Source organism: Microtus pennsylvanicus, chromosome 1, assembly GCF_037038515.1.
Source record: "Microtus pennsylvanicus isolate mMicPen1 chromosome 1, mMicPen1.hap1, whole genome shotgun sequence".
NCBI classification, from domain to species: Eukaryota; Metazoa; Chordata; class Mammalia; order Rodentia; family Cricetidae; genus Microtus; species Microtus pennsylvanicus.
In genome coordinates, this window is record NC_134579.1 from 116,572,450 (window position 1) to 116,595,226 (window position 22,777).

A 22,777-nucleotide genomic window follows, 5' to 3' on the forward strand; every position below is an offset into this window, starting at 1 on the left:
GTTTACACCTATTGCCTCATCATCTGGTCAGAACCTGGGCCAGCAGCTTTGCTTCGGAGTTTTCTAGAAAGATCCACCTCAGACCCCTGTTTCAGAATCTGCATTTTGGCAGGTGCTTGCAGTAAGCTTAGTTTGAAAGCGTTTGTTCCAGATGCCTGAGACCAGCTCAGAACTCTGGGTGCCGATCCCTGGAGGAGGCTGTGTGAGCTAAGAGAGGCCTGAACCTGAAGCCATCAGCACTGATGGCCACTGAGGAGCCTGGACTTGGAGTGAGCTCAGACATTCTGAAAGTACTGGCAGGGAAGGCTTCTCAGCCACTGTCAGATCCTCGAGAACGCAGAATCAGAGATGGAGGGTCCTCCTCTGCTTGGGTCCTGGGGGTCCTTACTGCCCTGTCTCTGCTCCAGGCGCCTGGTGGACCGTTTGGAAAACATGAGGAAGAATGTGGCTGGGGATGGTGTGAACCGCTGCATTCTGTGTGGAGAGCAGCTGGGCATGCTGGGCTCTGCCTGTGTCGTGTGTGAAGACTGTAAGAAGGTACCAGTATCGCGCTTCCTTTCTTCCTTTCCTGCTAGACACCTGCATGGGGAAGAGGGATCTGGACTGATTTGGTTGTGGATCTGGGGCCTGGGATCTGAAGGATGGAGCTTGGCCTCTGAAGGACAGTTGTAGGGTGTGAGTCCCTCAGGATTCTCAGTCTCCCAAGGTCGGCTTGGTTCTGGTTCCTTCCACGGAAGGTCTTTATGTCCTCTTAGAGCTGAGGTCTATGCAGGATGAACTCAGAAGTCTGGGGCATGAGGATCCTGACTATGGGTTAGTTAGTAAGTTAGATGTGTGGTCTGAAGAGCATGCTCTGTGTGTGTGTGTGCATGCACATGCGTGAACCCACATGTGCATGTTTGTTCCCTTAACATGCATTGAGCTACAGGAGACTTAGCAAAGGCAGGCAATATGGCTCAGCAGGTAAAGGTACCTGTCGTACAAGCCAAGTGACCTGAGTTCAACCCTGGAACCCTGGTGATGTAGAAGATGAGAACACTCTGGCACACACACTCAAAAGTGTACACTAGTAAAAAAATATATACAATTTATTTTTTAAAAGAAAGACTTAGAAAACCTCTCTCCAGACAACTTGGATTCTTTGGATTTTAAGAGCATTTGTCCAAGCAGAGAAGCCCCTCCCTGAGTTCTTGTCATGACCCCCTGAAATGGGTGTATCCAGCCTCTCCAGAACAGAGACAGGACTGTCTTTGGTCCACCTTACCCCACTCAAGGAATTCGGTGATCCACCTAGCTAGAGATACCCATCATGCCACTGGGCATCTCCCGCCCTGTGATTGAAGCAGCTCATAGAGTACAGTATTGAGCTAGCTGGGTGTCATGGCTCAGGCCTTTAGTCCCAGCACTCAGGAGGCAGGTGGATCTCTGTGAGTTCAAGGCCAGCCTGCTCTACAGAGTGAGTTCCAGGACAGCCAGGGCAATACAGAAAAACCTGTCTAAAACAAAACAAAACAAATACAGTATTGGGGAAAGTTTGTCTGAAAGATAATTCATTATAGCATTTACCCTGATAGGCAATTTTATGCAGTTATGGGTTTTCCTGTTTGTCTTCAGACAATGGAAGCTCATCCCAGAGTAGAGTATCCCTGTGTTGTCTGGCTGTTATTCAGACATTGCTTGTCTGCTGAAGTGGGTGGATGTGTGGTCATGGCTAAAATTGTCTCAAGTCTTCTGGGAAAAGAAGCCAATACACAGAAAGAATACACCGACAAAATCATGCCAGTGGCTTCCTCCATGTGGTGGGTGAGAACCCAGACCCCACAGGATGGACTTTTTGAGAAACCTCCCTTCCAACACTCGGGGAAGAATCCAGCTCTTGCCATTGGCAGCAAGGCCAAAAGTGAAATGATTCCAATTGCCTTGCTCTTGGGAGGAAGTGAGGAAGGGTTCTAGTTCTTTCCATGCCCCAAGAGATTTTGAACTCCTTTGCTCTCCAACTTCCTCCTTGCCTGTCCCTAGTCTCCTATAGCCTAAAGCCTGCCTCACCTGCGTGTGCTCTGGCCTCACCTGCGTGTGCTCTGGCCTCACCTGCGTGTGCTCTGGCCTCACCTGCGTGTGCTCTGGCCTCACTTCTGTGTGCTCTGGCCTTACCTGCGTGTGCTCTGGCCTCACCTGCGTGTGCTCTGGCCTCACTTCTGTGTGCTCTGGCCTCACTTCTGTGTGCTCTGGCCTCACCTGCGTGTGCTCTGGCCTCACTTCTGTGTGCTCTGGCCTCACCTGCGTGTGCTCTGGCCTCACTTCTGTGTGCTCTGGCCTCACTTGCGTGTGCTCTGGCCTCACTTCTGTGTGTTCTGGCCTCACCTGTGTGTGCTCTGGCCTCACCTGCGTGTGCTCTGGCCTCACCTGCGTGTGCTCTGGCCTCACCTGCGTGTGCTCTGGCCTCACCTGCCTGTGTTCTGGCCTCACCTGCGTGTGCTCTGGCCTCACCTGCGTGTGCTCTGGCCTCACCTGCGTGTGCTCTGGCCTCACCTGCGTGAGCTCTGGCCTCACTTCTGTGTGCTCTGGCCTCACCTGCGTGTGCTCTGGCTTCACCTGCGTGTGCTCTGGCCTTACTTCTGTGTACTCTGGCCTCACCTGCGTGTGCTCTGGCCTCACCTGCATGTGCTCTGGCCTCACCTGCGTGTGCTCTGGCCTCACCTGCATGTGCTCTGGCCTCACCTGCGTGTGCTCTGGCCTCACTTCTATGTGTTCTGGCCTCACCTGCATGTGCTCTGGCCTCACCTGTATACGCTCTGCCTGTTTTGTCCACAGAATGTCTGCACCAAGTGTGGGGTGAAGACCTCCAACAACCGCCCACATCCGGTATGGCTGTGTAAGATCTGCCTTGAGCAGAGGGAGGTGAGTGGCCAGACTTGTGTCTGGAGGTGAGGATGGGGGTAGCATGGGTAAGATTAGGGTGGGAGAGGGTGCCATGGCATTTGGAAACTTGGGGCTTGGCCTGGTTCTTGTGTTCTAAAGGTTTGGTAGGAAAAGAACCAGCCTAAAGCTGGGGGTTTGGTTCAGTGGATAGTGTTTGCCTAACACACAAGACCCAGATTAAAATTCTAACATGGCTTGAATTGGGCACGGTGGTGCACACCTGCAATCTTAGAACTGGAGAGTTGGGGGCAGGAGGATCAGGAGTTCAAGGTCATCCTCAAGTGCATAGTGGATCTGAGGCCAGCCTGAACAGAACATCTAAAAACAAAAGTAATGAGTAGCTGGTGAAATGGCAAGGCCTCTTCCTGTGCCAGAGTGGCCTTTTCCCCTTCCTCTCTTTCTTTTGTCTCTTTTTTTGCCCTCTGATTTTCCCCTCCCCATCCCAGTCCCTCACTTTCTGAGTCTCCCTTCCCCCAAATCTCTCTCTCTTTCCCTCTGTGTGACATAAGTGTATACACACGTGTGTGATGGTGTACTTGCCCAGGTGTGAACTTGTGGCATCCGAGGTCAACATCAAGGGTCTGTCACCATTGTCTCTGCCCTGCATTTTGAGACAAGGTCTCTTACTGAGCTTGGAGCTCTTGGCTCCAGCTAGACTGGCTGACCAGTGGGCTCCTGGGATCCCTTAGCACTGAAGTGACAGGTGCACACTGCCCAGATTTTACGTGGGTGCTAGAGATCTGAGGTCAGATCCTCATGTGTGTACTCCACACACTGAGTCATCTCTACAGAACTCCCCTCATCTTTTCTCCCTCCTTGCCTGTTGTCTTTCTCATCCCCTGCTTTCTGCTCCCCACCCTCTCCCTTCCTCCATAATATGTTATCTCCTCACTGTTGATTCCTTCTCTTACTCCTACCTCAACCTCTGCCTCCCCCATCCTCCTTCCCTTTTCTCTGTCCATTTTCTTCTAGAATCCTTCTCTTGCCCACACCTGCTTTGGGTTATTGACTTTATCCCCAGTCATCCCAGTTTCTTTACCAGTCATCCTCTGCTGCAGATTCTTGCCTTGGAGAAATTGTTTTAATGGTCACATTTTCTCCCTTCAGCCTAAGGACAACAGGACACACAGGGAAGGTTTGATGAAGGTTCTATTCATGGCAGAGTGGGGGACACCAAAAGCGGAGGGGACCCTCCAATATGAGTGATGGCAGGGCTCTGAATTCACTTCCTGGTCTGAATAAAAAGAGGAAGGAGGGCACAGTAACCAGGAAGAAAGGTGAAGGGAATAGGAGGTCATCACCACCCAGCAGTAGGGAGAGAGCCAAGGGGATATATACCATGACTCCCCTTTCCGCATCTGCACACTCCTCTGGTATTCTCTTGGACCACACAAGCCAGAGAACCAAAGTTGTGGGAGCCCCGTTATTATGTGCCACACTGGGTAACCCTGTAGAGCATATAGCAAGATGGGAATTGAGGATCTTCCAGATGTCCCTATATCATCTTGTCTAATCTGAAGTCATGATAAAAGCTTAGGGTCTTGAAGAAGTTGTCAGGGATTAGATCATCTGTTTTATTTTGTCCCTTTGAGGCAAGGTCTCATGTAGCCCAGGATAACCTCAAACCTGAATTCCTGATTCTCCTGCCTCCAAGTATTGAAGCTTTTAGATACATCCCACCTTTCTTACATCAAGTACAAGGCCTTAGTTACAAGATGAGAGAATTGGCATTGAGCCCACACTCTTTCCCTTTCTGACGCTGAGCTATTGGATTGATCTTTGACATGGCAAACATTCAACTTTCTCTGTCAATAAAATGACCATCAGGTCATGGAACAAATGCATGTGGCCACTGTCATGGCCAAGAGCTATGGGAACAAAGATAAAAACTGGCAGTTGGCTGCCATGTCTCCCACACCGGCCTTCTTTCCTTCCCAGGTCTGGAAGCGCTCAGGAGCATGGTTCTTCAAGGGTTTTCCCAAACAGGTTCTTCCTCAGCCTATGCCTATAAAGAAGACCAAGCCCCAGCAGGCTGCTGGTGAGCCTGCTGCTCCGGAACAGCCTACGCTTGAATCCAGGCACACAGCCCGAACTCCAGCTCAAGGTAGGACAAAACCAACCCCTTCCAGAACCTTGGACAGGTCCTGGCTTACTGGTCTACCTGGAGGTGTCCTAGAAAAGTTCTTGTTGCCAATCAACTTCTGGTCTCTAATCTAGGACTTCTTAGCCCCTTTGTTGTTTCCCATGAACCTGTTTTTGGGAGGGTAGCACAGGGAACTTTCTAGAAAAGCCAGCTTGCCAAGTACTTTGCTGCCTTCCTTTATGGGAAATTGAAAAGCACAAAATAAGAAATTAAAATTAGTAATTGGGAGAGTATCCCACTCACCTGAATATATCATGGAACCTGTGGAACTTGGACCTGCTAAAAAGGCTTTCCTGGTTTTCTTGTGTTCCTTCCTCCTCTTCCATCTCCTTTTTTTTCTTCTTTCTTCTCCTCCCTCCTAATTTTTCTTCTCCCTCTCCTCCTTCTCTCTGTTCCCTCCTCCCTCTCCTCTCTCTTTTTCTTCTTCTTGGGAAGAATCTTATGTAGTCTACGATACTCTAGAACTCCCTTTTTATCTGAGGATTTGGTGACCTTGAACCTTAACCTCCTGCCTCTACCTCTCAAGTGCTGGTGTTATAGGTGTGCCATACCATGCCTGATTTTCACTTTTGTTTCTTCTATTGACTGTAAACAATTCTGCAACTGGACTAATTAAAAGTGAAAGATGAATAGAAATGAAATTAGCAAAGGGAAATTACCAGCACTATTAATATCATGGCTGTTATCTGAGTATAGTTATTAATAATTAAAGTGTTCATTAAAAGAGAGAGAGAGGCAAATAGGAAGAAAAATGACTCCATAAAATTGCGTTTTCATTGGACAGTACCACTTAGACTGGCCAGACAAAGCCCTTATAATAGTCTCAATTAACACTGGATGGTAAGATCAACTGGAACAGCAATGCTGGGGCATCATTTCTCAAAAGAGAGCTGGAGATACAGGGCTCGAATCTAAGTGCCTGACCTGGTCTCTCATAGGACAACTTCTCAGAGTAATGGAGCCCGGTGCCAAAGGTTTTCTCTACAGAGTGTCATGAGCCATTTCTACTTCTTGTAGAATCACCAAGTTGTCAATAGCCACTGTGTCCCTGAGGAGTGTGCAGTCCTACCAACTATCCTTCCTCCTGACCACCCTTCCCTCTCTCTCAGAGTGTCCAACCCACAGTCCACAGGTCACACGCAGCTCAGCAGAGTTATGCAGCCCAAACAGAACTGCAAATTTATTTAGAACAGAAGCAGAATTTTTAGTCTTTTTTTTTTTTTGGTAATGTGGCTGTGTGGTGCTTGATCATGGATTCACAGATAACAACGCTATGTTGTGGTGTCACAGGTTGGACAGACCTGCCTGTCTAGGCAGAAGAAATGGCCATTGTTTTGTTGGCCTATGCTTTTGTCTCCACTTACAATAAGGAAGTGAGACACTAGGAAGAAGCTCAGGGGAGAGGTTGGAGGGAAAACTTACTTAATGCTTCAAAACTTTTTTCAGTAACAGGCTGGTCCCCTTGTGTATCTCTGAGGTGAGAACTCTACAGACACCAGAAAACTAGCTCTCTGCATCATTTCTCTCTCTCTCTCTCTCTCTCTCTCTCTCTCTCTCTCTCTCTCTCTCTTCAGGTGACATGGAGGAGAGGAGGGCCCCAGGTCAGAAGCCAGGTGAGTTCTGCCAACTGTCTTCCACCTCACCCTATCAGTTCCCTCTCTCTGTTTTAAGCCATCCCTTTTCTTGCAGGCCCTAATCTCCCCTCTGCTCCTGGGCGAGGAAGCCATGGGCCTCCCATGCGCAGGGCCTCTGAGGCACGAATGAGTACAACTGCCCGGGATTCTGAGGGCTGGGAGCATGGTCATGGTGGGGGTGCTGGAGATGCCAGCCGGAGCCCAGCAGGTGAGCAAGGTAGGCATGTGCTGTCTTTATTGAGTGCCTACTGTATATCGTGTTTTGTTTCTAATGTGGGTCTCAATGTGGTGGCTGAGTGTTCAGGACTTAAAGTGGTCTCTGGTACCCAACCCCCAACAAAGAAAAAGAGGGAGCGGGAGAGGGAGAGAGAAAGAGGAAGAGGAAGAGGGAAAGAAAGAGAGGAGTTACCTTACTGTAAGCCCAGGATAACTTTGAACTAATGATCCTCCTGTCTCAGCCCCACTCCCCAAGCACTGGGATTACAGATGTGCACCTCCATTCCTGTCTGCTCAGCATTCACATCCTAAATTGTGGGTTTTAGCTCCCTTATCACTGTGACAGGACAAAGGACATAACCTAAAAAGAGGAAAGATGAATCTAGCTCTCAGCTTCAGAGGTCTCAGTCTCTTATAGAAGAGGAGGGTGTGGCTGAGCAGCTCAAACAGCAGTGGTCAGGAAGTGGACAGTTTCCTCCAGTGAGACTCCACCTCCTAAAGTTTCCCCACTTCCCAGCATGCACCACCAGCTGGAGTTCAGGTGCTCAACGCATGAGACTTTGGGGACATTTTGGTGGGGACATTTCAGCCCAACAGTTTGGTTAGTGCTTCAGTTCCCTCCTTCCTGACAACAGACGTGGGCCCCTCCCATCTGCTGCCCATACCTGCTGGTAAACCCAGGGTGCAGACGGACAGAGGATGGTGTCTGAATCTGACCACCAGAGTACATTAATGGAACATCTACGTGTACCAGATGCTTCCCAGAGCTCTTCTACCAGGATATCTTAGTGACTCTTTGCCACAGCCCCAACACACAGGTGTGAGGCTTTCAGCATCCCAACTCCACCGATGGAAAAATTAGACTCGCAAAGGCTCTGCTGCAGCTTCACTGCATAGCTGACAATGAGGGAAAAATAAGAATTAAACCTGAACTCTCGATCTCTTTTCTCTTCCAGAGGTGAAGCTTATATGGGCCAGGCCTTTTGATTTTGTGAAACACACAATCCATATTTATTATATGTAATTTACTATTTTAGCCATTCTTCATGTCCAGTTTGGTGGCATCAGGCACACTCAGGGTGTTATGTTACCATCACCACCACCCACCACCAGAACGTCCCCTCATCTCAAGATGAGACTGTTGTATCCATAAAACCATAACTTCTCTTTGACCTCTTCCCTACTCCAGAACATTCAATCCTCTCCTTTTTATGCATAGAAACTTGACACATCTAGATGGAATCACATATTATTCACCCCTTTTATCTGTCTTACTTCACTGAGAGCCACACCTTCAAGGTTCATCATGCTCAAGCATTTGTTAGGCGGTTCTTCCCTTTTTCAGGTTGTATACTAGTCCCAGGAACAGATTAATGGTGTGTGCCACCACACTTGGCTGTTGGTTGGTTTTTAAATACTACCTACTCCCACGGGGATGAGTCAGTATCTCAGAGAGGTGCTATAGATTTGATTGGCATTTCCCTAAAAGTTGGTAGTACCCAGCTTTCCCTACTTGGGTTCTCCACAGAAATGTCAGGCTTGGCCCTTGTTCCATGTTTTCAACTGGACTCTACTGGTGTTCTTTATACCCAGGATGCTAACCCTTTGTCACTGTGTCGTTTGTAAATGGCTTCTACCCCACTCCCCCATGGCTCACTTGGTCTCTTTGTGGATAGCGTCACTTGACTTTTAGGGATTCAGTTTTGATGAAGTCCAACTGGTCCGTTCCCTTTTACTTCCTCTGCTTTGAGCGTCACATCCAAGAAGTTGTGGCCTGAAGTTTGTCCTTTGTGTTTTCTCTGAGTCTGATACTTTAGCTTGTATGTGTGTGCCTGTGCATGTGTAAGAGCATGCATGTGTGTGTACTTGTCTGTGTGTGAACACATGCACATGTATGTGCATGTGGGTGTGTATTGAGTGTGAGTGTGCACGTGTGTACGTTTGGAACATTTCAGTTGACTTTCTAGATGTAGTTAGTGCTTTTCATGTGTTGTTCAACCCCCTGAAGGAAGAGACAGCATCAGGATTCCCTGACCACACAGTCCCCCAGAGTCAATATCAGATGTACAGTATTGGGGTATGCACTTGCGATGTGACTGTAACCCCAGTTCAGGAACGGGTGGGGCAGAGACAAGCAGATCATGGGGTTCACTGGTCAGTCACCTGAGATGCAGTGCTCTGGGTTCAGGGGGAACCTTCCCAAAAAATAAAGTGGGGAATGGTAGAGGGAGGTACCCAGTGTTAACCTCTGGCCACCACATGCATTCCCCACAGGCGGAAGTATATACACGTACACACGAGTATACACGCATGCACACCCATACAATCAATGTCCATGTCCCCTTATCTGGAAAGCTCCTAGCACCACCTACCCCATGCTGAGCTGACTTCACTGCCCCCTCCCTGAGTTCCCAGATGGAAGGACACAGCCCTAGCACACACCACTGCCCAGGTCAGCTTCCCCAAGCTGCTACCTGGCACATGGCTCTTGAGCCCCTCTGTAATCGCAGCCCTCTCAGCCTTCCCAGCCTGTTCCAGGATTCCTGTTTGAATGCAGGCTCTCTAAGGTGCGTAGGGGAATGGCCCATTAGTAACACTAATGCGCTGCTCTGCACTGATCTTATGATTAAACTCTGCTTCTGTCATCTCGTTTAATCCCCTTGTTGGTGCATTGGGGGCAGGGCAGGTTCTAACAAGCATGCTACACTGACCCGTGCCCACAGGCCCCTTTTAATGTTTTGTTTTGAGGTCGGTTCTGGTCTGGAACTCACTCTGTGTCCCAGGTGGGCCTCAAATCTGTAAGCTTCCTGTCTCTGCCACCTGAGAGGCGGAGATGACAGGCCTGTACCCTTGGCCCAGCTACCCTGTGCTTTAAATAACTGCAGCCACTGAGATTCACCCAGAGGGTCTGGGCATCAAGGAGAAAACAGAGGGACCAGAGAAGGGCGGCCTTCCGTGGAGCCCCATGTATTTGTGTGTGTGCGTGTGTGTGCATGTGTGTGTGCGTGTGTGTGCGCGCGTGTGTATGCATGTGTATGTGCGTGTGTGTGCATGTGTGTATGCATGTGTATGTGTGCATGTGTGTGCGCATGTGTGTATGTGCATGTGTGCATGTGTGTGCATGTGTGTGCGTGTGTGTGCGTGTATGTGTATGTGTGCATGTGTGTGCGCATGTGTGTATGTGCATGTGTGCATGTGTGTGCATGTGTGTGCGTGTGTGTGCGTGTATGTGTATGTGCATGTGTGCGTGTGTGTGCATGTGTATGTGCATGTGTGCATGTGTGTGCGTGTGTGTGCATGTGCGCGTGCATGTGTGTATGCATGTGTATGTGCATGTGTGTGCATGTGTGTGCGCATGTGTATATGTGCATGTGTGTATGTGTGTGCGTGTGTGTGCATGTATGTGCATGTGTGTGTGCGCATGTGTATGCATGTGTATGTGCATGTGTGTGCGTGTGTGTGCATGTGTGTGTGCATGCGTGTGTGCATGTGTATGTGCATGTGTGTGCATGTGTGTGCGTGTGTGTGCATGTGTGTGCATGTGTGTGCGTGCGTGTGTGTGTGCGTGTGTGTGGGTGCATGTATACGTGTGCTTTATGCTTCTCCCTCTTTGTCCTGCAGGTTTGAGGCGGGCTAACTCAGTGCAGGCCTCCCGCCCTGCCCCGGCTTCAATGTCAAGTCCGGCACCTCCTCAACCTGTGCAGCCAGGTATCTGCCATGCAGCCACCATGTGCCCTGGTGTCCCCTAGCAGTGACCTCAGTTCCATCACCCTGCAGGACTGAAACAGGCTGAGCCATGAGCTCTTTTTAGACCCTGGGGTGAAGGGGGCCCTGTGCTTAGGGCAGGACTGTGGCAGAGGGGTGGTTGGTTGGAGCACCCTGTCCACTGTGAAGGGGTGGGGCTGGGACAGACACTGAAGTACGTCCTCATCCCCACCCCTTTCCCTCCCTTTGCAGGCCCCTCTGGGGGCAGCAGGGCCGCTCCTGGGCAAAGTACAGGCAAGTGTGAACTACCCTCTCAGAAAACACATTTACTCAGTCTGTACCCCAAGACCTGTCTGAGGAGGCCTAAGCAGCCCACTTTCTAAACCCCTGAACTGTCTACACCCACAAGCCAGCTCCTGCGGCTCAGAGTCCTTCACTTCTGCCTGGTCCTTCACTTCCTACTGTGTTACTCCTGGCCAATGACTAAACCTCTCTGAGCTTCATTTTGTTGGTTTGTTTGTTTTTTATGAAGTGTGAGTCAGGCTAGGACTTCCCTCACAATCTTGTTGGGGAGATTAAACAAACTAAAACAGTAAAAAAAAAAAAAAGTTAAAACAAAAAAACCCAAAACCAACCAACCAAACAAAATCAATTTAAAAAAAAAAACACAACTTTTTGTGAAGGCTGATTTGTGTTTGGCTCATGATAAGCAAACCGATTATTCCATGACCCACATACAGGCCTCAGGTGCCTGGTTGTTATGGTTACAAGGTAACCATTTTCTTTCCATGGACCTTCATTGTTTAATGCAACTAATACTGATTGTCAGAGAAGCACCTTTGGATTCAGTAACTCCAGTTCTACAACTAAGGAACCTTAAGGCTCAGAGATGTTAAGGAACTGGTCCTACATCCCACAGCTGAGGTTAAGGTCGATGCCATCCGGCTGAATCCACACAGCTGACTGACCTCCCTGGGGTCTGGCTTCCTTTTATCCAAATCGGTCCTGGGGCTTGACTATCCCATGCAGATTCCAGGACCCCTGATTCTGAGTGCTGCCTGGGAACCTGCATTCTGGAAGCTTCCTCCAGCTGCATTGCTGTGACACAAACTCAATACTGCCTCTTCTCTGTCTCTTGTCCCCACAGAGGCCACTCCAAGCGACTCTGGTTATCCAGGGGCTGTCGCCCCAGCCCGGGAGGAGAGGACAGGACCCGCAGGGGCCTTCCCGTCAGCTCCCCACACTACAGGTCCCTATTCCCAGGTGGCCCCTGCTCGTCAGCCGCCACCCGCAGAGGAAGAGGAGGAAGCCAATAGCTATGACTCTGATGAAGCAAGTAGGTGGTTCTTGGTGGGGGAAGGAAACATGCTGGGAAAAGTCACCCCGAAACTGAGCTTGGGATGGGGCGGGAATGGGGTTCTGGATTCAATAGATGCACCCTCACCGTTGACATGTGGACCCTCAAAAATTCTGTGGTTCGGGGCCTTGCATGTGCTGGGAAAAGGCTACTGCCCTCTGCTTCCCAGTGCTGCAACGACTGATGAGCGCCACCGTGTGGTCAGTATTGGTACCGTATGTCTTATTGAACTAAAACACAAGGGTGCAGCTCATTGAGTCATTTAAAGCCTCTTGTGTCCAGGCGATGGTGGCGTAAGCCTTTAATCCCAGCACTCGGGAGGCAGAGGCAGGCGGATCTCTGTGAGTTCGAGACCAGCCTGGTCTACAGAGCTAGTTCCAGGACAGGCTCCAAAGCCACAGAGAAACCCTGTCTCGAAAAACAAAACAAAACAAAACAAAAAAACAAACAAAAAAATAAAGCCTCTTGTGGGGTTTCTTGAGGTTCTACCCACATAGCAATCTACCAAACAGAATTATCTGGTGGCCCACAACACCCCCAAAACAGGCATGAGTCCCTGCAGTGTGTCTATCATCTGATATCATTTTTTTCTCATGAGTGGGATCGTTGCAAAATCACTCAGTGATTCAGTAGGTACATATTGTGTTCCTCTTAAACTCAGACCTAGAGGCCTAGGAAAAGACATACATACATACATACATACATACATACATACATACATACATACACATACATATCCCTCAGAGTGTTTTTTCCCCCATCAGCTATGGCTGAAGCAGCCAGGACAGCTATTGGATGCTATTGGGAGGTGGGGCGACCTGGTTCAGACACCTAGCCCATATTGCTTTCTGTGTAGGCTGATGGGAGGGTACACTGAGGCACCTCAGGGACAGTGCTTGGTAAACTGGACACTGCCATGATGATGTTGTGATGAGCACACATGAGAAATGGCCGCAGTGTCAACCATAGAAAGGGTGGAGGCAGGAGAGTGGGCGCTGGTAGAGCAGAGATCCAGGTGGGCCTCCCTTCCCACCAGGGCCAGCCACACTCCCTACTTCCTGTCCCTAGTGAGTGGGAATGGGGCATTCTCCCCTCTCATTCTGCATATAGTCTTAGAAAGGGTCCCTGCGACTCAGAGGCGGCCATTTAGTTAGGGTTCCTATTCCTGTGACAAACGCTATGGCAAATGCAGCTGGAGGAAGAAAGGGTTCATTTAAGCTTCCAGCTTGTAGTCCCTCAGGACAGGAACTCAAGCAGGGCAGGAGCCTGGAGGCAGTAGCTGATGCAGAGACCATGGAGGGTCTCTGGCTTGCTCAACCTGTTTTCTTATAGAGCCCAGGACCACCAGCTCAGGGGTGACATCACCTACAAGGGCTGGGTCCTCCCCATCAATCAAAAAATGTCCCACAGGTCAATCTGGTAGGGCCATTTTCTCAACTGAGGCTCCCTCTTCCCAAATGACTCTAGCTTGTGTCAGGCTGACAGAAAACTAGCCAGCGTAGCCAGAGAGTGGAGGGGCTGGCAGCCCATCACAGGGTTCCAGTCACCTGAAGGTCGCACTTTATGATAGAGCAGGTGTCCCCTTTGACTCAGAGGCTCCCTAGAGTCAGGGGTCTGTGGTCTCAGGGAAGGGAGAGGGGAGCCCACCTGCCTTGCCATCCCTGGCATATTCCATATCTGCCCTCCTCCATCCTTGTCCCGGATGCTCTTCCGTCCTCAGTCTCCAGAGTGTGACCTCTCGCAGCCTCCAGGCTGCCCTGGCACAAGCTCAATTGCAGAGCTGGTTTCAGCCGGCTTGACTTCTCTCTGTTTTTCACCTGCTCATCCTTGTCATCTACAAGGATTTATTGGCCTCACTCCAGGTGCCTCAACTGCTCCAGGTGCTAGGACATTGGGACAAAAAGGCAACAGGGGAAACAGAGTCAAACTATGAAGGAGCTCTTTGCATGCTGAGTGATGTCACCAGTGGCTGCTTTGAGGACACAATCAGGAAAGGCTTCCGTAGGAAATGATTTTGAGCCAAGCTGTAGAGCCTGAGGCCGTGAGCCAAGTGAGCCTGAAGACAGAGCATTCCCAGCAGGAGGAACAGCAAACGCTGATATCCATTTGTTCCTTCAGCGCACACAGGAGTACCTATTATGTGCCTTGCACACAGTAGGGACATGGTAGTCAATCAAGAGCCCTAACCCTTATCCTCAGGGCACTCTTAGTCTGGCAGGGGAGGAAGTCACTATTCAAACACACACAGAGATAATTGCAGAAGACTCCCAGGAAACAGGCCGACCAGGACAGAGTATGAGATCGGGGCCTGGCCCGCCCTCTCTCCTGTGGTCCTAGTACCTAGCTGAGGCTGGACACATTGGTAAGCGCCCAGGAAATATTTGTGGATTGACTAAACAAATGTTTTCTTGGCTCCTGTCTCTGTTGCTTGCAGCCACACTGGGTGCCCTGGAATTCAGCCTCCTCTATGACCAGGAAAACAGCAACCTGCAGTGTACCATCATCAGGGCAAAGGTGCGTGGGGACCCCTGGGGATGCTCTGGTTTCCTAAGAGACGAGGGATGAGTCCCAGGCCCAGCTCCCGCTGTCACTGACCTGTGGCAATGACAAGATGTGAACAGGGTTGTCATCAGCCATGGCAGACTTCTTCCTCTGGGGATGGTCCTGTGGCTGTTTCCTGGGAGTGGGAGGCCGCTTGACTGTGAGGGTCACTTAGGCCACCCACAACACACAGAGGGGATGCTGCAAGTGCCACCAAGACTTGGTGACTCTGTGTTTTCTGCTGATGTCATCGTCCGCCAGGGGCAGCAGTGAGGTGGGAACTTTGGCTGTGGATACTAAAAGATGCGTTTGTGCCGCAGCAGAGGGAGGTGCCGCAGCAGCAGGCTGCATGGAATGGGAACTGAATGAATTCCAGACCTTGAGGGACCCGGGCTGAACTTAAGTCTGGGACCCCAGGAAAAAACCAGCAAGATCTGGACCAGAGTCCCCTGGAGTGACTGCTGGCCCAGGACACCTTGCTGTGTTACTTGAGAAAGTAGCTGACCCTCTCTGACTTAGTGGAAGAGACAATGGTGTCCTTCCTTCAAGAAAAGCTGGACAAACTGAATGCAAAGTGGCTGGCAATTTGTGGGTGTCTAGGACAGTCCCCTCTCTCTGCCTGCTGGCCTGTGGTGGACATGACACAACTCTCTTTTCACTCCCAAAATGCCCCAGTTTGGAGGATAAACAAGAACCACCATGCTTAAAGAAACTCCTCCATTGGCCCACCCAAGCCTAAGCCATTTGGGGGGCATGCCCACGTTGGGCCCCTACCACGTACTTGACACTACAGTGAGTGAGCCCCTACTGTGTACTGGACTCTACAGTGAGTGATCAGGTGGATACTACTCTCTTCCCCTCTATGTTGGTGACCAAGTGAGGGAGGCATTTTTATTCGCCCCATTAGTCAGGTGGGGAAACTGAGGCCAGAAAGCTGGGATTACATCCTAGACATATGAGGCTCATCTTCAAAGACAAGCTTTGATTCTTTACTCCCTGAACCCCACAGAGCTGTGGATACTGTTGGCCCCATCAATCAGATGAGCAAGTTGAGGTCACAGGATTCCTACCTAGCCTGGGTGGGTGGACAGTATCTGAGATGCAGAACATTGAGGGTTGTTCAACTCATCTCAGCAAATGATGCTAAAACCATTTTCTCCCGGTCTTGGAGGCACTGACAGTGTGAGCCTCATCCTCCAAGTGGAGGGAAATTGAGGCCTCAAATGAAGGCAGGGGTCAGGCCCTAGATTCAGGAGTGTCTCTGTCCCCAGCCACTCCTCTCTGGTATTTATGCTGGAATGTCCTCTCCATCCCTTTTACAACACCCAGGGGCAACTGTGCTAAAACCTGCCCCACTCCTCCACTCAACAGCGTGGAAACAGGCCCAGAGGGGCCACACAGCTAGGGAGTGGTATGTTGTTACTCTGTACCTGATGCCCCACGTTATCTTCATGACACAGCACCCCTCTGTTCTGTCCCCACTGCTGCGACAGATGCTATCCCCTGTTGAGGCTGACCTTCTTGTGCTGCCTCCTTCTTTTGCAGGGACTGAAGCCCATGGACTCCAATGGCTTAGCGGATCCCTATGTGAAGCTGCACCTGCTGCCTGGAGCCAGCAAGGTAGACAGCAGCCCAGGGGTCTGCATCTCCCCTCTGAGAGCTTGCAGGCATGGAGGACACTGCCTGTGGACTCGGGAAACATCCCTGTGTCCCTGCCTCAGAAGGAGTAGGGTCATTTCTGATATAAGCTATGTCTATCTCCACAAAAGTTGCCTGTGTTTTCTCACTTAAGGGAACGTTTGAGGAGGGTCTCCAGGTTGTCTCTACTGATGGGTGCCTGTCTGTCTGTCTGTCTGTCTGTTTCTTCGGTCTCTAGTCCAACAAACTTCGTACAAAGACCCTACGCAACACGCGGAACCCTGTGTGGAATGAGACGCTGCAGTACCACGGCATCACAGAGGAGGACATGCAGAGAAAGACACTCAGGTGGCTACAGGTGGCGGTGGAGGGTGGGACTCCAGCAGGAACCGGGAATGCAGGGGCCTAACATGTCTAGATGCACACGGCTGTCAGCCTATGCTGTCCAGGCAACCGTGCTAGCCTTCTGCACAAGCGCAGTACACACTGAGGGGTTTTGTCCCTGAATGTGTTTGGATGCAGAACCCAGTTGCATGCATAGCTGAGATTCACAGGCATGGTGCTGAAGAAGCAACAGAGAAGGGTAGATAAGCAGACAGGGTTGTGTGGCTGTCATCCCAGCACTTGGAGGGGCCGAGGCCAGCCTGGATTACATAGTGAATTTGAATCTAGCCTGGGCTACATCGCAAGCCCTACCCTGGGCTACATTGTATGTATGTGTCTCAGTAAAGGTGGTGTGCACTGTGTGGTCACATTTACACAGGATCAAGTGCAGGCTCATGGCCCCTTGCAGGCAAGAGTGGATGGGTCTCTTAGGGTAAGGGAGGGTTTAGGGAAAGACCCTGACTGAGGACCTCTGGCATTGGAATGTTCTAGCTCTTATGTGAGCAATGGTTATATGGGATCATGAGATGCATAGACCCCTCAGGCTTTGAACTAAGTCCCTCACCTGACTACAGGGAAACCGAGGCTGCACCCAGTGCCCCTCACCCAGGTACATGGGGGGCTCAGTGTCTATTGCTCTTTCTCTCTGGCCCATGGCAGGATCTCCGTGTGTGATGAGGACAAGTTCGGCCACAATGAGTTCATCGGTGAGACCAGGTTCTCACTCAAGAAGCTGAAGGCTAACCAGAGGAAAAACTTCAACATCTGCCTGGAGCGGGTGATCCCGGTGAGCTGGGGACTGCCACCTTCCTGTTGTGCTGTGTGGGCTTGGGCAGGGGCTGTGGGGCAGAGCACCAGGCAGAGGTGAGGGGACTTAGGGTGGGGGAAGCAAATGGCCAAGGTCACCCAAGAAGCAGAGAGGAAGCTTCAGGGTGGGAGGTGCACCTAGCAGCTGGGAAAGGGTGTGTTACTGGGCACTGGGCTGTGCTTCTACAGCCAACTCTGTGGCTCACACAGAGCAAGTTGTGAAAGCCAGTTCTGGGCACGATGTGTCTCTTTAGGACCCTGTCTGATAGCAGCTGGTGGTTCTGGCTTCTTTCTTACTCAATGAATCCAGCTGCTCAGAACAATGGTTAAGTTTGTGCCTTTATCACCACAAGCTTCTGAGTATGTCTGTCTTGCTAAAGTGGACATGGCTGTCCCAAGACATGAAGGTAGTCTGAGGAGTCACCTCACTGTGCTGCACTAAGGACAGGGGCCTCATCAACGCTGTCCCCTCCTCTCAGCTGTCCTCATCTCTATAGGGTGGGAGTTGAGTTTAATCTGTAGCTCACAACCCTGTTTCTCAGAGCCTTAGGATCCATCAGAAGGGCCACTCAGGAGAAACATCTGATAGGCCAGATCCCAAGAGCTCTGAACTACACAGCCCAAGTGAATGAAGACTTGTGGTTTATGTATGGGCGCTCTGACACTTGGACCGTCTTCTGGTCCTCTCTGACCTTTGGTGTCGCCTTCTGTAAATTGGGGAATGCAGTAAAACGCAAACACAGCTGTTGCTCCCATCTTGACAGTTAATGCTGTGTAAACATCAGTGAACGGGAGAGTGTTGGGGTACACAGCCTACCTTCATGGCTCTGGGCCCTCCTTGGGCAGGGGGATGAGCCCCCAAGGTTACCCTCTCATCCTGTCTCCTCCCACAGATGAAGCGTGCAGGGACCACAGGGTCAGCCCGTGGCATGGCACTCTATGAGGAGGAGGTGAGCTGACTGTCGGTGGGAAGCCCGATGGCTCTGCTGAGACCACCAGGGGCCGCTTTTCTCTCCTCTTCCTTCCACGCCCTCCTCTCTCTCTATCCACAAACTGACCTGCTGGCTCATGGGGGGAGGGGGAATGCCCTTCATCCGCAGGATCGGGCCATAGGAAGAGGGGATGGTCCCTATTTTCGCACACCCATGTTCTGGAACCTACTTCACACAGCTTCTGCTGCTGGCTCTACAGATGAGAGCAATGGCATGCTCATCCCTTTGTAGGGACATGAGGCCAGTCAGGTCAGGGGTCAGGGTCAGCATCTGTCAAGGTCAGTGACTAGGATGGAGCCCAGCTCCAATGAATGATCCAAGTTTGGGTTCTGCCCCCGTCTGACTCAAGCTGAGCTCTGGCCCAATGAGCATTCGAGAGCCTAGCCTGGGGCACACTGCCCTGCCTAGAGAGGTACCCGCTGTCCATGGTGCTGACTGACCCCTTAGCAGGCTGTCGCCCTCTGCCCTCCACAGCAGTTCCCCACCATTACCACCCACATCTCCCGCCTTTCTGAGCCCTGTACTGCCTTTTGCCACATGCAGCAGGTGGAGCGAATTGGCGACATAGAAGAACGTGGCAAGATCCTGGTGTCCCTCATGTACAGCACACAGCAGGGCGGCCTCATCGTGGGCATTATCCGCTGTGTGCACCTGGCCGCCATGGACGCCAATGGCTACTCAGATCCCTTCGTCAAGCTGTGAGTTGGGCAGCACCCCAGGGAGATGAGAGAGGATCTGGGCAGACCCCCTGGAAGAGAGAGGATAAAGACAAGAGACACCTCATTATTAACCACTGAAGCCCAGAGAGGGAAAGAGTCTGCCCTAGGTCACACAACAGCTCAAGTATGCCCAGCACAGACTGAAACTGAGCATCAGGAAGTCAGCCAGTGTGATGCCTGCCACATGGGAACCCTTGTACCCGCCCCTGCCTAGAGAGACTGGCATAGTGATCCCACTTATGACCCATAGCTGCCTATGTCCCCACTAGCTCAGATTTCCACCATCAAAGAAACAATGTGGTTTCATTCAAATCCACTATAGAAACACCCAAAATATCTGGGCGGTGGTGGCACATGCTTTTAAACTCAGCACTCGGGAGGCAGAGGCAGGCAGATCTCAGTGAGTTCAAGGCCAGCCTGGTCTACAAAGTGAGTTCCAGGACAGCCAGGACTGTTACACAGAGAAACCCTGTCTTGAAAAACCAACCAACCAACTAAACAAACAAACAAAAAAGAAAAGAGAGAAAGAAAAGAAATAAATAAATAAAGAAATACCCAAAATATCTCAAACTTGGGGTTATTCTAGAAATACTGTCAAATCTGCTCTCCTGGTGACCACTGGAGTTAGATGTCCCCACCCTGAGAGGGCTTTAGCCCTTTATGCTCACTCCTATAGAAAATACCATAAGAGTATAAGCAGACTTGGTTAGTGGAATGTTCATCAGCTTTATCAGCTGTTCTGATCATTAATGTCTGTTAAACCCTGTCCCCCCTCCAAAGTACTCCTTTACACCCATAAGCTACTGGTTGAGCACCTACTGTGTGCTAGGCACTGTGCCCAACTCTGAGAAAGAGCTTCCTGGGTGGAGGAAACAGTGTTGTGCGCAAAGGCCGTGGGGTGGAGAGGAGGATGAGGGAGGGGTGGTCAAGAGCATGATGAGAGAGACAGAGAGCTCGGGTGGAGCTGGGACCCAGCCACATGGACAATGGGGCCTTGGGAGGAGTTTAAACTCTCCCCTGAGGTCACGGGAAGCCAGCAGACAGCACTGAGCCACAGAATGCCATGAGGGGCTCAGAACAGGGCCCCTACCCTCCAAGGTGTCACCAGTGTTGGGTCACTTTCTGACATATGGTTGTCTCTTCCCAGCTGGCTGAAACCAGACATGGGGAAGAAAGCCAAGCACAAGACTCAGATCAAAAAGAAAACCCTGAACCCCGAGTTTAATGAGGTAAGGCTGCCTCCACCTTTGTCATGCTGGTGGGGACTTCCTGCCTGTGAGAGAAGATTGAATCCCTTCCAGAAGAGTCCTGACTGCCTCAAAAGAGCATTTTTTTTTAAATCGATAAGCTTGAGTTATGTCCGAAGGAAGGGGACAGACTCCCTGCCGCAAAGCCCACTGCTTGAGAACGCTGCAGGAGGAAGCTGTTTTCAGATGCTGACCTAAGCCACCCCCAGCATCTTTCCTGAGCAGTGTGAACATGAATTAGATCAGTGGCACACTCAGCCACCTTCCTCAAGTACCACTCACATAGGCTCCCTCCCCTGTGTTCTTAAAGGCCTCCATCTGGGCTCAGACCCTGGGATGTTATACCTGAATCATTGCAGTATATGCCTGCTCCATATAAGAGCAGAAAACTTGAATATGAATGTATTCAAGTTGCTTTACCACCCTCTGCCTCTTTTCCTCCCTGACCAACTCCTATCCATGCCTCAAAACACAGAATACGTGTGACCTCCCCCACACAAGCTTTCTCCTTTATTTCCAGAGTCCTGTCCCTCCCTCTCATACCAAACCCCTGCTTCTCCATTATCCGATGTTGATAAGCCAGCCAAGCAGGAGGGGGCCGGGTGTCTGTCCCACCGGCAAAGGACTGAATAAGGAGTATGAAGGAATGCAATTGTAAGCCCACCTACTTAGACAGCCTCCATTTTACAGCCCAAACAAAGGGAAAAATATACTCTTGGGACGCAAGGAGACCAGGGCTGAACTGGACCCCCAGCCCTGAGTCCCCCCCTGCCCTGCCTGGGCTGTCCCACCGCCCCGGTGCTCTCCCTCTCACCTTGCCTCTGAGTTACTAATACTGGATTCTACCATGCTTTGTAAATGGGGGAGGGATGCATGAGGGGTTTTGAAAACCAGCATCCAAACACTTACTCAGGAGACTAACACTGCAGCTTGCCCTTCCCTCTCCCAGAATCTGGACCTGACAAAAATAAGAAATTTAAGTTGGAGGGTGAGGGCAGACCAGCAAGGCTAAGGCAGGAGGTCCAGAAGTTCAAGGCTATCCTAGACTATCTAGTGAGACCCCAAGACTCTGTCCCAAAATAAAGCAAAACAAGAAGAAGAAGAGGAGGAGGAGGAAGAGAAGGAGGAGGAGGAGGAGGAAAAAGAAGAATCCCATCATCTCTCCCCTCCCTTGGCCTCAGAAGTGAGTTTGCTCTGAAGCAACAATAGTACACACTTCCAAGTTTTAGAGACATGCAGCCAGATAGATCAGTTATAGTTCATCTGATGTCACTGTATACACCACAATCAGAAATGCATTTCCTGGAAAGTGTCCTATGTAGATTGTCATGGATGGATGGAGTGATCTTCCCCCCTGGATGCCAAAGGTGGTGCCTCTAATGACTGAAAATTAGAGACAGCTTACACACTCATCTGCGAGGGACCAGGTTACAGCTGGACAGTCACTAAATGTTACCATTAACATGATGGTGTAGACCCCGAGAGATGCACAGAGAGAACGGGCCCTGGTGGCCTGTTTGTTTTCTGAGACTTACATGGTAGGAGACTTGTATCAGTGGTCCTCTGACCTCTATACGTGAGCCATGGCTTGCAAAGACACATAAACACGTGAATATATTTTCAAAGTGATGACATTTAAAACATTCTTTGTTCATTTGTGTTTTTTGAGATGAGGTCTTGCTTGGTACTCCTGGTTAGCCTAGAAGTCACTCTGAGCTAAAGCTGGCCTTAAACTTGTGGTGTTCCTCTTGCCTCAGCCTTCCAAGTGCTTGGATTAGAGACATGAACCATCTCATTCACATGAAATATTTTTGGGAAATGTGCTAAGTTGGTTTTTAACATAGGTTACAGAGTAAAAAGAGGAACCCTAAAAACTTTAGGCTTAGGATTTATTATTGTTGATTTTTTTTAAATCACACATCAATATAAATGAACACAGGCAAACTCCAAGACAGTGGCTGTTTTTGGGTGTCTGTGGATAATGTGTCATGGCTCCCACTGACAGTGGGGTTCTTGGGTAGCTGTAGATATCATGGCTTCCTTCCTTGTTTGTCTGAATAATGAACATGTCTGAATTTTACAAGTTGGCAGGGAAGTTGCTTTTAAAAAAAAAACATATTGTTAAGCTTAGTGGTGGCTGAGGCTGAGGTAGGAGACTAATCTATGAGTTCAAGGCTAGCCTGGGCTACACAGTTAAGTTGAGGCCAGCCTGAGATAACTGAGTCCCTGTCTCATAAGCAAAATCAGACAAAGACCTCTGTCTGGGCTTCTGTCAATCCCTAAATGCTAAGTAAGGTCCTATGCCCTCTCAGGAAGCCTCCAGAAGGGCTGAGTTCACCATTCTTGGCCAGTGACTGCCCCAATACCAAACAGACCCAGCTGCCGGAGTCACCAGGATTTATTGTCCTAAGGAGTGTTTGTTGAAAGAGGTGACAGGCCTGGAGTAGGAAGAATTCTTTGCTCCCAGAATACCTT

The 22,777-nt window shown here is 50.3% G+C and overlaps 1 protein-coding gene across 3 annotated transcripts in view; it reads left to right on the top strand.

Annotated features, from left to right (window-relative positions):
* The window catches only part of Rph3a (rabphilin 3A), a 79,164-nt gene that overhangs the window by 53,770 nt on the left and 2,617 nt on the right, over positions 1–22,777 (top strand). Inside the window, exons 5-19 of one of the 3 annotated variants that reach the window (XM_075980838.1) lie at positions 408–537; positions 2,812–2,898; positions 4,858–5,023; positions 6,637–6,675; positions 6,752–6,904; positions 10,534–10,620; positions 10,870–10,911; positions 11,765–11,953; positions 14,409–14,488; positions 16,061–16,135; positions 16,392–16,501; positions 17,198–17,324; positions 18,238–18,294; positions 18,880–19,034; positions 20,203–20,284. In XM_075980838.1, coding sequence (XP_075836953.1) covers positions 408–537; positions 2,812–2,898; positions 4,858–5,023; positions 6,637–6,675; positions 6,752–6,904; positions 10,534–10,620; positions 10,870–10,911; positions 11,765–11,953; positions 14,409–14,488; positions 16,061–16,135; positions 16,392–16,501; positions 17,198–17,324; positions 18,238–18,294; positions 18,880–19,034; positions 20,203–20,284 — 1,579 coding nt within the window. Of the gene's footprint in view, positions 1–407; positions 538–2,811; positions 2,899–4,857; positions 5,024–6,636; positions 6,676–6,751; positions 6,914–10,533; positions 10,621–10,869; positions 10,912–11,764; positions 11,954–14,408; positions 14,489–16,060; positions 16,136–16,391; positions 16,502–17,197; positions 17,325–18,237; positions 18,295–18,879; positions 19,039–20,202; positions 20,285–22,777 lie in introns of those variants that run through there. The other 2 variants (XM_075980820.1, XM_075980828.1) reach the window with 2 other exon arrangements.